The sequence below is a fragment of the Fundulus heteroclitus genome, chromosome 12 (genome assembly GCF_011125445.2).
Source record: "Fundulus heteroclitus isolate FHET01 chromosome 12, MU-UCD_Fhet_4.1, whole genome shotgun sequence".
In the NCBI taxonomy this organism is placed as follows: domain Eukaryota; kingdom Metazoa; phylum Chordata; class Actinopteri; order Cyprinodontiformes; family Fundulidae; genus Fundulus; species Fundulus heteroclitus.
Genome location: NC_046372.1, coordinates 19,989,626 through 20,002,205, shown reverse-complemented (window position 1 = coordinate 20,002,205; position 12,580 = coordinate 19,989,626). Strand labels below are relative to the sequence as shown.

At 49.8% G+C, this 12,580-nt stretch overlaps 1 protein-coding gene across 7 annotated transcripts in view; it reads right to left on the bottom strand.

The window, feature by feature from the left end:
- The window catches only part of LOC105917122 (disabled homolog 2-interacting protein), a 33,968-nt gene that overhangs the window by 12,908 nt on the left and 8,480 nt on the right, over window positions 1-12,580 (bottom strand). For 4 of the 7 annotated variants that reach the window (XM_036144236.1, XM_036144235.1, XM_036144237.1 and 1 more), the window contains 9 exons: window positions 11,938-12,014; window positions 10,891-11,000; window positions 7,641-7,785; window positions 6,015-6,187; window positions 3,659-3,930; window positions 875-1,083; window positions 659-803; window positions 435-579; window positions 115-351 (listed from right to left, as the gene is read on the bottom strand). In XM_036144236.1, the coding sequence (XP_036000129.1) occupies window positions 115-351; window positions 435-579; window positions 659-803; window positions 875-1,083; window positions 3,659-3,930; window positions 6,015-6,187; window positions 7,641-7,785; window positions 10,891-11,000; window positions 11,938-12,014 (1,513 nt within the window). Of the gene's footprint in view, window positions 1-114; window positions 352-434; window positions 580-658; window positions 804-874; window positions 1,084-3,658; window positions 3,931-6,014; window positions 6,188-7,640; window positions 7,786-7,919; window positions 8,719-8,738; window positions 8,969-10,890; window positions 11,001-11,937; window positions 12,015-12,580 lie in introns of those variants that run through there. The other 3 variants (XM_036144239.1, XM_036144240.1, XM_036144241.1) reach the window with 3 other exon arrangements.

The following is a 12,580-nucleotide window of genomic DNA, read 5'->3' as shown; positions in this document are numbered from 1 at the left end:
ACAAAGCAAACATGTAAACTGCAGAGCACTGACACCAACAACTGCCACCCAATAGAACCCATAACCCCCCTCCCCCCAGTAGAACCCCCCCCCCCCCCCCCCCCCCAGACGTACTTGCTGAAGTTGGCCAGGTTCTGGATGACCTTGGCGATGAGGGTGAGGGTTCTGGCGGTGCGTTCGTCGGGGTACTCCTGCGTGAGGTCGAACAGCGACGGCGACATGACGGCGGGACACAGGAAGCGCAGGAACAGCGAGGCGCTGATGAGGCGCTCGCTGATGTCCGGTCGCCCCCGGTTACCGCACTCCTGCCGCCACGACGCGAACACCTCCTTCAGCTCCCGCGGGAACACCCTGAGTGGGCGGAGCACGGCACACGCTCAGGTAAAGGGCGAACCGAAGGGCCCCGCCCTCACCTGCGTGCCGGCGGTGCTCACCTGTAGGAGTCGAGGATCTTGCAGAAGGCGAGCTCGCAGCACATCCTCAGGTTGGCCTGGTGCTCGGCGAGGTCAGCGGCGGCGCAGCGAGACGGGTCGACCTCGCAGTTCTCGTCGGACTCGTACAGAGCTTTGATGAACTCACCTGGACGCACAGACACCGCGTTTTAGCCGACCTCACCTGAGAGCCAGAGCCGATCGAACGGCTCGCGCGGCGGGCGTACCCAGAGCGTCCTGCAGGTACTTCTGTCCAATCAGCTTCAGGTATTCCTCGATGCTTTTGGTGGCCAGCGTGTTCTCTCTGAAGATCAGCTGGTCGTTGTCGCGGCAACGGTCCACCTCGGCCATCATCAGGTCGGTCAGGAAGTCCTGAGGGAGAGACAGCAGGTGAGGTGCGCTGCAGGTGGGCGGGGTGCGGCGGCGGGAGTGGGCGGGGCTACCTTGGCCTTGCCCGTGCTGTGCAGGATGTGCACCAGGGCGGCGGCCAGCTCCTCCTTGGCCCGCAGGCTGATGGAGGCCTCCAGGGTGGAGCAGAGCAGCAGGTAGTTGGCGCTGATGTACTCGGCGAACTCCTTGTACTGCTCCATGGGGAGGATGACGATGCTCTGGTACCGCGCCTTGACCCGCACCGTCGGAACCGACGACTTTGCTGCCAACGGGTGGAGGAAGGTGTGTTACCGGGCAGTGTTGGGTAAGTTACTTTAAAAATGTAATCCGTTACAGTTACAAGTTACTTTGTTTAAAATGTAATTGTAGTGTAACTTTTTCGTTTACTTTTAAAAAGTAATGTAACTAATTACTTTTGATTACTTTTTGATGACTTTAAGGTTTTAATGAGTATTGACCCATGTTTAACATATAATTTTTGAGAACTGAATGTGAACCTTAAAAAAGCGGAATTGGAACTTGACACGTGTATGACTCTATTCCTGTATATCCATCTGTAGTTAAAGGTAAACTATGCAACCGGGGTTGATTTTCCAGCGAGGCTCCCCCCAGAGGGCGAAAGTAAAAGTGCACTGTAGTAAAGATGCTCAGCTGTTCTGGTTTCTCCGTCAAGCCAGGCGCGGTTGTTTTGAGCTTAGCAGACAGGCGAACGCAACGAAAAGTGGAAAAAACGGCAGTACAAACAATGACTAACACAGTGAAGGTATGAACATCAAGCTTCCCACAGCGCTATCTTGCCGCCGCCGCCGCCGCCGCTGCCGCCTCGCCAGTTTTATTATTATTATTATTATTATTATATATATTTTTTTGTTGGCGAGACGCTACCGCCACCGCCTCGCCAAGCCGCAGCCGCCGCCGCCGCCTTGCTGCGGCCGCCGCGGTAGCGTCTCGCCAACAAAAAAATATATATAATAATAATAATAATAATAATAATAATAATAATAATAATAATAATAATAATAATAATAATAAAACTCGATATGCTTGCATGTTTATTTGACGTTAACCCGCGGTTCTTTGTTGTTGCTTTCGCGCGTGCATATAGTGAATAGCAGGGCAAAAACACATGGAGTTCTCGCCGTAAAGCGAGACTTCTGTGGGTGCGGGCCGTGAGCTCTTGCAATTGCAAGTGCTGTATTTCCCCCACAGACCACCAGGGCGACCGAGAAAGCCTTTGTTCGACCTGAAATGACTCATTTAATCATCCAAAACGGTATGGAACACATTAATTAACTGAAAAATGTTGCATAGTATGCCTTTAAAGGACAAGAGTCAGCAAATGCAAATTCTGCCCTGTAAAACAATGACAGCACAATTGTTGCTGTATGATCTGAAGCCCCATTTGGAGCTTTTAAACAGGCTTTGAAAAACTTTGATAATTTGCTGCTGTAATATTATAGATTTTTTTAGAATAAAAAGCTGGCAGATGTGCATAATCAAAAATAACAGAAATACAATTATAGAGCATTCAGTATTGTAAGAAAGCCCACACTGTTTCTGGATAAATAGATTATTGTATGAGTTAAGTTCTGTTCCGTTTTCAGCCTTTTTCGTTGTAAAACTGAAATGTCCCATGCTCCTGAATGCACCATAGCTTTCCGACGCTCACGAACGCAACACTGTGAACGCTGAGCTGTGTAGACGCGCGTTTGATTTTCCGCTTAAAGGCATACTATGCAACATTTTTCAGTTAATTAATGTGTTCCATACCGTTTTGGACGATTAAATGAGTCATTTCTGGTCGAACAAAGGTTTTCTCGGCCGCCCTGGTGGTCTGTGGGGGAAATACCGCACTTGCAATTGCAAGAGCTCACGGCCCGCACACAGAGAAGTCTCGCTTTACGACGAGAACTCCATGTATTTTTGCCCTGCCATTCACTATATGCACGCGCGAAAGCAACAACAAAGAACCGCGTGTTAACGTCAAATAAACATGCAAGCATATCGAGTTTTATTATTATTATTATTATTATTATTATTTTTATTTTTATTTTTTTATGTTGGCGAGACGCTACCGCGGCGGCCGTGGCGAGGCCAAGATAGCGCTGCGGGAAGCTTGATGTTCATACCTTCACTGTGTTAGTCATTGTTTGTACTGCCGTTTTTTCCACTTTTCGTTGCGTTCGCCTGTCTGCTAAGCTCAAAACAACCGCGCCTGGCTTGACGGAGAAACCAGAACAGCTGAGCATATTTATGACAGTGCACTTTTACTTTCGCCCTCTGGGGGGAGCCTCGCTGGAAAATCAACCCCGGTTGCATAGTATATCTTTAAGATAAAGTTTTGCAGTTTCACAACACACGTCGGCTCTCACGGTTTATTGTTGTGTGTGAATAACAAGAGACTGCATGATTGCAAAGCGCCTTGTGGCATCTTTCTCTTCCTTAAAATGAAGCCAAATAAAACCGTGAAACGTCCGCTCGCTTGCTGTTCTTTCAGAAGGCTCCACCAGCACAGGATGGATCATCAGAGTGATGGAGACAAGGAGCCGTAGCGGGAAACGGCGATACAGGGCGCGAAGCAATAAAAATATCATTACATATTTCGCAAAGGTTTTTTTTATATTTAAAAAAAAATGTAACTAAATTTGTAATTCTTAATATTTTCGGAAGTAAATGTAATTGAATTACATATTTTCTCATTGTAACCGAAACGAATTACAGTTACTCTTTTTTTGTAATTAAATTACGTAATGTCGTTACATGTAATCCGTTACTCCCCAACACTGGTTACGGGGACTAGCACATCAGAGCCGGGGTACCAGGTGAGCTCTACGTACCTCGGAGCGTACTGGGCGTGCTCACCGAGTACCACTTCTCCACCAGCTGCCGGCCGCTCACCGCCGCGGCGGGGATGTTCACCAGCCCCACGTAGCTGCTCTTGTCCTTCTTGCGCTTGCGGTCGGTGTCCTTGTACAGGTGCAGCGTGATGGAAGCCACCGGCGGCAGGCTGCTGAAGTCGAAGCGCTCCCCCCAGAAGATGTTGTCCGTCTTCAGCTTGCAGGAGGTGCGGGCGTACAGGTTGTCATCCAGACACAGCTCGCAGAAGTACCTGCAGGCGACAGGCCGCCGTAGAACCGGCCAGAGTCATGAGGCCGCCGAGACGGACCGGACCGCCGTTTCCTGACGGGCAGGTCACTACAGCAGTACTACAGCTGTACCATAGCAGTAATACAGCAGTACTACAGGAGTACCACAACAGTACTACAGCAGTACTAACAGTTTCTTGGCGGGCAGGTCTTTGGCCTCGATCACTAGAGCAGTACTACATTAGTACTACAGGAGTACTACAGGAGTACTGACCGTTTCTTGGCGGGCAGGTCTTTGGCCTCGATCGCTAGAGCAGTACTACATTAGTACTACATTAGTACTACAGGAGTACTGACCGTTTCCTGGCAGGCAGGTCTTTGGCCTCGATCACTAGAGCAGTATTACATTAGTACTACAGGAGTACTACAGCAGTACCAACCGTTTCTTGGCAGGCAGGTCTTTGGCCTCGATCACTAGAGCAGTACTACATTAGTACTACAGGAGTACTACAGCAGTACCAACCGTTTCTTGGCAGGCAGGTCTTTGGCCTCGATCACTAGAGCAGTACTACATTAGTACTACAGGAGTACTACAGCAGTACCGACCGTTTCTTGGCAGGCAGGTCTTTGGCCTCGATCACTAGAGCAGTACTACATTAGTACTACAGGAGTACTACAGCAGTACCAACCGTTTCTTGGCAGGCAGGTCTTTGGCCTCGATCACTAGAGCAGTATTACATTAGTACTACAGGAGTACTACAGCAGTACTAACCGTTTCTTGGCGGGCAGGTCTTTGGCCTTGATCACTAGAGCAGTACTACATTAGTACTACAGGAGTACTACAGCAGTACTAACCGTTTCTTGGCGGGCAGGTCTTTGACCTCGATCACTAGAGCAGTACTACAGCAGTACTAACCGTTTCTTGGCGGGCAGGTCTTTGGCCTCGATCACTAGAGCAGTACTACAGCAGTACTAAAGGAGTACTAATCGTTTCTTGGCGGGCAGGTCTTTGGCCTCGATCACTACAGCAGTACTACAGCAGTACTAAAGGAGTACTAATCGTTTCTTGGCGGGCAGGTCTTTGGCCTCGATCACTACAGCAGTACTACAGCAGTACTACAGGAGTACTACAGGAGTACTAACTGTTTCTTGGCGGGCAGGTCTTTGGCCTCAATCAATAGAGCAGTACTACAGCAGTACTACAGGAGTACTACAGCAGTACTAAGGGAGTACTAACCGTTTCTTGACGGGCAGGTCTTTGACCTCGATCACTACAGCAGTACTACAGGAGTACTACAGCAGTACTAACCGTTTCTTGGCGGGCAGGTCTTTGGCCTCGATCACTAGAGCAGTACTACATTAGTACTACATTAGTACTACAGCAGTACTAACCGTTTCTTGGCGGGCAGGTCTTTGACCTCGATCACTACAGGAGTACTACAGCAGTACTAACCGTTTCTTGGCGGGCAGGTCTTTGGCCTCGATCACTAGAGCAGTACTACATTAGTACTACATTAGTACTACATTAGTACTACAGCAGTACTAACCGTTTCTTGGCGGGCAGGTTTTTGGCCTCGATCACTAGAGCAGTACTACATTAGTACTACATTAGTACTACAGCAGTACTAACCGTTTCTTGGCGGGCAGGTCTTTGGCCTCGATCACTACAGCAGTACTACATTAGTACTACAGGAGTACTAGAGGGGTACTAACCGTTTCTTGGCGGGCAGGTCTTTGGCCTCAATCACTAGAGCAGTACTACATTAGTACTACAGGAGTACTACAGGGGTACTAAAGGAGTACTAATCGTTTCTTGGCGGGCAGGTCTTTGGCCTTTAATCACTAGAGCAGTAATACAGCAGTACTACAGCAGTACTAACCGTTTCTTGGCGGGCAGGTCTTTGGCCTCCATCACTAGAGCAGTACTACATTAGTACTACAGGAGTACTACAGCAGTACTAACCGTTTCTTGGCGGGCAGGTCTTTGACCTTGATCACTACAGGAGTACTACAGGAGTACTAACCGTTTCTTGGCGGGCAGGTCTTTGACCTCGATCACTAGAGCAGTACTACATTAGTACTACAGCAGTACTACAGGGGTACTAACCGTTTCTTGGCGGGCAGGTCTTTGGCCTCGATCACCCACACCGTCAGGACGTTCTCCAGCCGCCGGCTGTTGTCCTTGTTGGGGTGAACGGCGCGCCGCAGGTTCTCCATCCATTTGTCGCGCTCCGCCGCCGAGCGGCAGGAGAAGCACTTGGTGCCCGTGGTGGTCGTTACCTGGGGGAGGGGAGCAGGAGTACTGATGAGTACTACAGGAGTACTACAGGGGTACTACTGGAGTAATACAGGGTTGCTACTGGAGTAATACAGAGTTGCTACAGGGGAACTACTGGGATACTACAGGGATACTATAGGAGTAATACCGGAATACTGATGAGTACAACAGGAGTACTACAGCATTGCTACAGGGAAACTACTGGAATACTACAGGAGTACTACAGGGTTGCTACAGGGAAACTACAGGAGTACTACAGGGGTACTACTGGAGTAATACAGGGGTACTACAGGAGTACTACAGCAGTGCTACGGGAGTACTACAGGATTGCTACAGGGGAACTAAAGGGATACTACAGGGATACTATAGGAGTAATACCGGAGTACTGATGAGTACTACTGGAGTAATACAGGGATACTATAGGAGTAATACAGCACTACTACAGGAGTACTACAGGGGTACTACAGGGGAACTACAGGGATACTATAGGAGTAATATAGGAGTACTACAGGAATACTACAGCAGTACTACAGGGGTACTACTGGAGTACTACAGCAGCACCACCGCAGTAATACAGCAGTACTACAGCAGCACCGCCGCAGTACTACAGGAGTACTACAGCAGCACCACCGCAGTACTACCGGAGTACAACAGCAGTACTACAGCAGCACCTCCGCAGTACTACAGCAGTATCGCCGCAGTACTACAGCATTACTACAGCAGCACCGCCGCAGTACTACAGCAGTACTACAGCAGCTCTACCGCAGTACTACAGCAGCACCACCGCAGTACTACAGCAGTACTACAGCAGCACCGCCGCAGTACTACCGGAGTACTACAGCAGCACCGCCGCAGTACTACAGGAGTACTACAGCAGCACCACCACAGTACTACAGCAGCTCTACCGCAGTGCTACAGCAGCACCACCGCAGTACAACAGCAGTACTACACCAGCACCGCCTCAGTACTACAGCAGTACTACAGCAGCACCACAGCTGTACTACAGCAGCTCTACCGCAGTACTACAGCAGCACCGCTGCAGTACTACAGCAGCTCTACCGCAGTACAACAGCAGCACCACAGCAGTACTACAGCAGCACCACAGCAGTACTACAGCAGCACCACCGCAGTACAACAGCAGTACTACACCAGCACCGCCTCAGTACTACAGCAGCTCTACCGCAGTACAACAGCAGTACTACACCAGCACCGCCTCAGTACTACAGCAGCTCTACCGCAGTACAACAGCAGTACTACAGCAGCACCACCGCAGTACAACAGCAGTACTACAGCAGCACCGCCGCAGTACTACAGCAGCTCTACCGCAGTACAACAGCAGTACTACAGCAGTACTACAGCAGCTCTACCTTAGTACAACAGCAGTACTACAGCAGTACTACATCAGTACTACAGCAGCACCACCGCAGTACCGTGCAGCACCAGGGGGGGGCGCACCTCGAAGCAGTAGTCCTGTCCCAGCAGGGACGAGTGGACGGGTTTGATGATCACTGATTGGTCCATCCTGAGTTCCAGCGATGACACGCAGCCGGTGCTTAGCAACGACTCCTGGCTACCACAGCGCAGCCGCCGCATCACACACCTGAAAGCCACACACCTGGTTAGAGAACACCTGGTTCCCCACAGCTGACTTACATCAGAACCTGTGGTTAGCGTTAGCGTCGTTTATAGCTGAAGGTTCTGATCCGACACCAGAACTCCTCAGAGAAGCAGAACCTGGATCTCAGAACCAGAACCCGTTTAACTGCAGGACGTCACTATGAAGGGTGTTGTTGCAACCAGCAAGTGGTGGAGGAACCCGCTCCGGGACAGGGCAGCGGGGAGAACCATGCGGGCCAGAACCCGGCCAGAACCAAAGCGAGCAGCACCGGTCCGTCAGGATCCTCTGTCCATCATCCTGAGGGACGCGTTCTGTCGTAATCCTGAGGAGAAAACAAGGTTCTGTATGATCCGTCTCCCGGGTCGGACTGCAGGCCCCGTGGTGTCAGAGGTTCTGGCCCGGTTCTGATGGTCCGTACCGCCCCGTTTTTAACCGTGTGGACGGGAGGCGCCGGCACGCCGGATGGACCTGTGGCCTTCGTCGACCAATCAGAGACCCAGAGGTGAGACCGGGCCCGTTTACGTCACAGAACACCTTCAACCCAGTCTGACCCAGAGCCGTGCTCTGTGGAGGAGCAGAACCGTCCTCTGCTGAGGTTCTGCTGAGGTTCTGCTGGGCCCAGCTCACTGGGAGGCCCCCCGACGTCACACACACACACACCTTGTTGTTCCAGGTGTGTTGTCGCCTAGCAACAGCTCAGCCCCATTTCCAGCATCACACGGAAGACAAACAGGACGGGTGGACACCAGAGCGGACCCGAAAGGTTCTGGAGGCAGAGAGCGGGTCCGGATCAGCTGCCGGTGCCGAGAGGCTGCAGGGCTGCTGGCTAGCAGGCGGCTAACGCAGAGCTAGCTGCTGAGCTACACGCAGAGATGGAGAGACGGCCGCAGCATCTCCAGAGCGAGCGGAGGACAAAGGCTGTTCACGAGACTCACCGAGCATCCTGAGGAGAGGAAGAGGAGGAGGAGGAGGAGGAGGAGGAGGAGGAGGTTATGCAGCCATGTCCTCCTTCAGCAGCAAACAGCAGCAGGAGGAGGAGGAGGAGGAGGAGGAGGAAGATGGAGGAGCTGCTGATGGTGTCGGTCTGTCTGTCTGCTGGTGAAGCCTTACAGCATCACTGCTCTCTCTCTCCGTCTGTCTGTCTCTATGTGACTCGCCCCCTCCCCCCCCCGGCACCAGTCGCCCCTCCCCTGCAGTGAAGCTGCCCTACTTCCTCCCCTCGTCTCCACCAGGAAGGAGGTGGAGGGGAGACGAGGAGCAGAGAGACGTGTCTCAGCGCAGCGCAGGACCCCTGATCTCCCACTCCCACACCGGTTTCCCCTCATTTATCTGCAGATCTCTGCTGAGACGGGCAGAACCGGCCCAGTGGAACCGGCACCGTGGAACCGGCCCCCGGTGGACGGATGTTCTCTGCTCCCTGCCTGATCTGACCAGTGACGTTCAGCCGCTGGTTTTTCTAGCTGGTGTCCTGAAAACGACGTGGGCTACACTGATATCTGGAGAACTTTCTGGGGAAAACCTGGTCTGATCCGGAGAGACGGCATCCATCCCACTTTGGAGGGTGCAGCTCTTCTTTCTAGGATTCTGGCCGGATTTATTAGTTCTCCTAAATGCTGACAACCCAGGGTCCAGACCAGGAAGCAGAGCCGTAGTTTAACACACCTCTCTGCAGCTTGTTACCCATCCATTATCCCACTGAGACGGCCAGAACCAGGCGGCTCCATCGGTACAGAAACTCTAAAACTATGAGAGAGATTAAAATCTCCTTCAGCCTGAAGTATTCATATCCATCATGCTTTAGGGATCTGAACCCTTTAAAAGGCCATTTATTTACATAGTTCTTAGGAATAAAATAAAAAGGCTGACTCTATATCACACCCCCGGTAACTAGCTCGTAGACCAACTGGCATTTTCTCTGGGATGCTTCTGGTCTTTAGGACCATATGTGCTTCCAGATCAGCCACTTTAAGCTAATTCAAGGAAATTAAAACAACAAATCTAAGTAAATTACAGATGCACATCATCTGGTTGGATTTGGGCTTTATTGATTCAACAGGGCAGGAAAATGAAGAGCCAACAGCACAGAGGATGGTTAAAGTCCAATTAAAACACTGAGGTCAGTAGGTCAGTCTGATTTATTAATTAGTCCCAGGCCAATTAATAACTACAGTTCTTTTGAACATTAAACCCTCAGCTTCCCTCATCCAAACTGCAAAGCAATAAAACCTCTTCTCTTTGTTGTTTTGTATCGTCCACCAGGCCCTTACTCTCAGTTTTTGGATCAGACTTCTGATCTGATTTGGTGTTAAACACTGACAAGGTTATTATAGTGGGGGATTTTAACATCCATGTTGAAACAGAATGTGATAACCTTAGTGGAAACCGACGCACTCTTGGCTTCACATGATGGGATTTAGTGTGAAATTAGTATTTTCTCCCAAACCTGTCCTGCCTGACCGTTAATCACCCTATAATTACACGTTATTGCTCCACACAGCAGCGTTTGGTGTTAATTCAGCCATTTTAAGCTAAACATCTCAGTCAAAGTGGACTTTGACTAGGCCACTACGAGACATTTGTTATTTTGTAATCCAATCAGAGGTTGGCTTAAAAAAGAAATCTCTAAGGAGGAAAATACTTTTTCTCTGTGTTTCTCTTTAAGTCCGTCTGCCTGTTAGGTCAAAGCTGCTGCCGGAGGAATTGCTGCGGTTGATTTAACGTCCCGTAGATGTTCCTTCAGCTCAGGGCTCATCAGGTTAGCGCTTTCTCTCCCAGATGAAGCTGCTATGCTGCTGCTGCCATTAAATCTTGGTGCACGTCTTTTCTCACCATAAAAAACGGGACGAGTAGCTCTGAGACGACTGATACAGAAGCGCCTAGCCGCCGTTCCTGCACCTGTGAGACGCTACCGCCAGGTGACGCTTATCTCAGCCATGCTGCTTTCAGATGGGCTGCTTGGTGAAAAGAGGGTGTAGAAAGGACCCCTGGCTCAGTGCTTGTGTGTTTTCTCTGTTTCTGGTCTGTCCTCTCCCGCTCCTGTCAGTGACCAGGTGCTCTTTCTGTTTCTGTTTTAACCTGGAAGGTTACCTGGTGTCCGCAGTACCCGTCGGGTTGGCCTTGATGCTGCAGTGACGCGACAGTTTGGGCTGAGAGCGAGTGCGGCGCAGCGACTGTTTGAGCCTGCGTGATAGAAAGCCCTGCAGTAGAAGAAGAAGAAGAAGAAAGCAGGTGTCAGGCACTGAGCTATATAATACACTGGAGTGCTAATCACCGTCTGTTTGAACGAGTCGCTCTGAAGCCACCAGCCGCCATATTGGTACTCCCTATTTCCCCCCAGTAACTAGGGAATATGTGCGCTACAGCATCGAATAACGAGGATTTTCTCATGTTCAGGGGGGCTTAAGACTTTTAAAATGTCAAATGCCATAAACTTTAATGTTATGTTCTAAAACTGTCAAGTACTGAGAAAGTCATGTGCTGAAATATTTAGCATTTTATTCATTTAAATATATATGTTTAAAATTTATAAATATATAAATAACAATATACAAAAACATATATTTACATATGTGTATACATATATATACATATATACATATACACGTACTTATATATACATTTATATATATTTAATATGAATAACATGTAAAATATTTCAGCACCTAATTTCCTAGTAGTTGATAGTGTTAGTACATCCACTGACTGTAGAATTACCTGTGAAACGTTTTCACTCAGCCAGAAAACTGCTTGTTGTTGCAACCAAATCCTATGGGATTCTGTGAGAGTAGGGAGTAGCAAGATGGCGGCCAGTGACTTCAGTTTTTCGGCAAAATCAGCACTCCAGTGTATTATATAGCTCAGTGGTGTCAGGGCGTAGGCTCTGAGCAGGTGAGCATCCATCAGTGCTCCTGTTTCTATACGCAGAACCGACGTCATCATGTGACTGAAGCAGGGCGACCAGCATGACATGGACACGGTCATGTGACACAGGTGTGACAGCAGATTCTTCCTGATCAGCAGCTTAACATCAATCCTGTCTGGCCAGGTTCTCACCTGCAGGAGGTGAGCTGCTGCCGAGCAACCGGCAGCAGCTCACCTCCTGTTACCATGGAAACTACACCTGCGCATGCTCACCGTCACTCTGGCGGTGGGCGTGTCTACGAAGGAGCCACTGGGCATGCTCTGTCTGCGCCCTCTCTTCTCTGCAGCATCTGTAACACACAGAGAGCATCATGGGAGTGTTTGTAGTCCTCGGCGGATCACAGCCGTTGCCATGGCACCTTGTCCTGCATCTTGCCAGCAGGAGCGGGTTTAGGGTGAAGGTGAGTTTTAGTGCGGCCACCTGATTGGTTGGGCTCCTCAGTTATGGACAGGTGAGCAGATTCAGGCAGCTCATCTGACCATGAGCTCCGCCGCCACCTGCTGGCGGAGAGCAGAAGCTGCAGCTTCACGTTTTCTGCTCTCGTTAAGATCCAAATGTTTGGCTCCTGTGTCGCATGTTAACGACGTAAAGCCAGAACACGGATCAGAACCCTGAGGATGTCCGATCTCAGCCGTTCTCCGTAACCTGCCTGAGGAGAACCGCTCACCTGCAGGGTTCTGTTGCTTCATGGGAAACAGCTTCCTCAAATATCCTGAGCCGTTCTATAGGAAATTAACACGTTCCTGGAGTTTTGCTCGATTTCATTCTGTTTATTATATTTTCTAATTCCTTTTCTGTAATCTTTGCACACAATATAGAAAAGAACCAGTGCGTTCAATAAAGTTTTAATAGTTT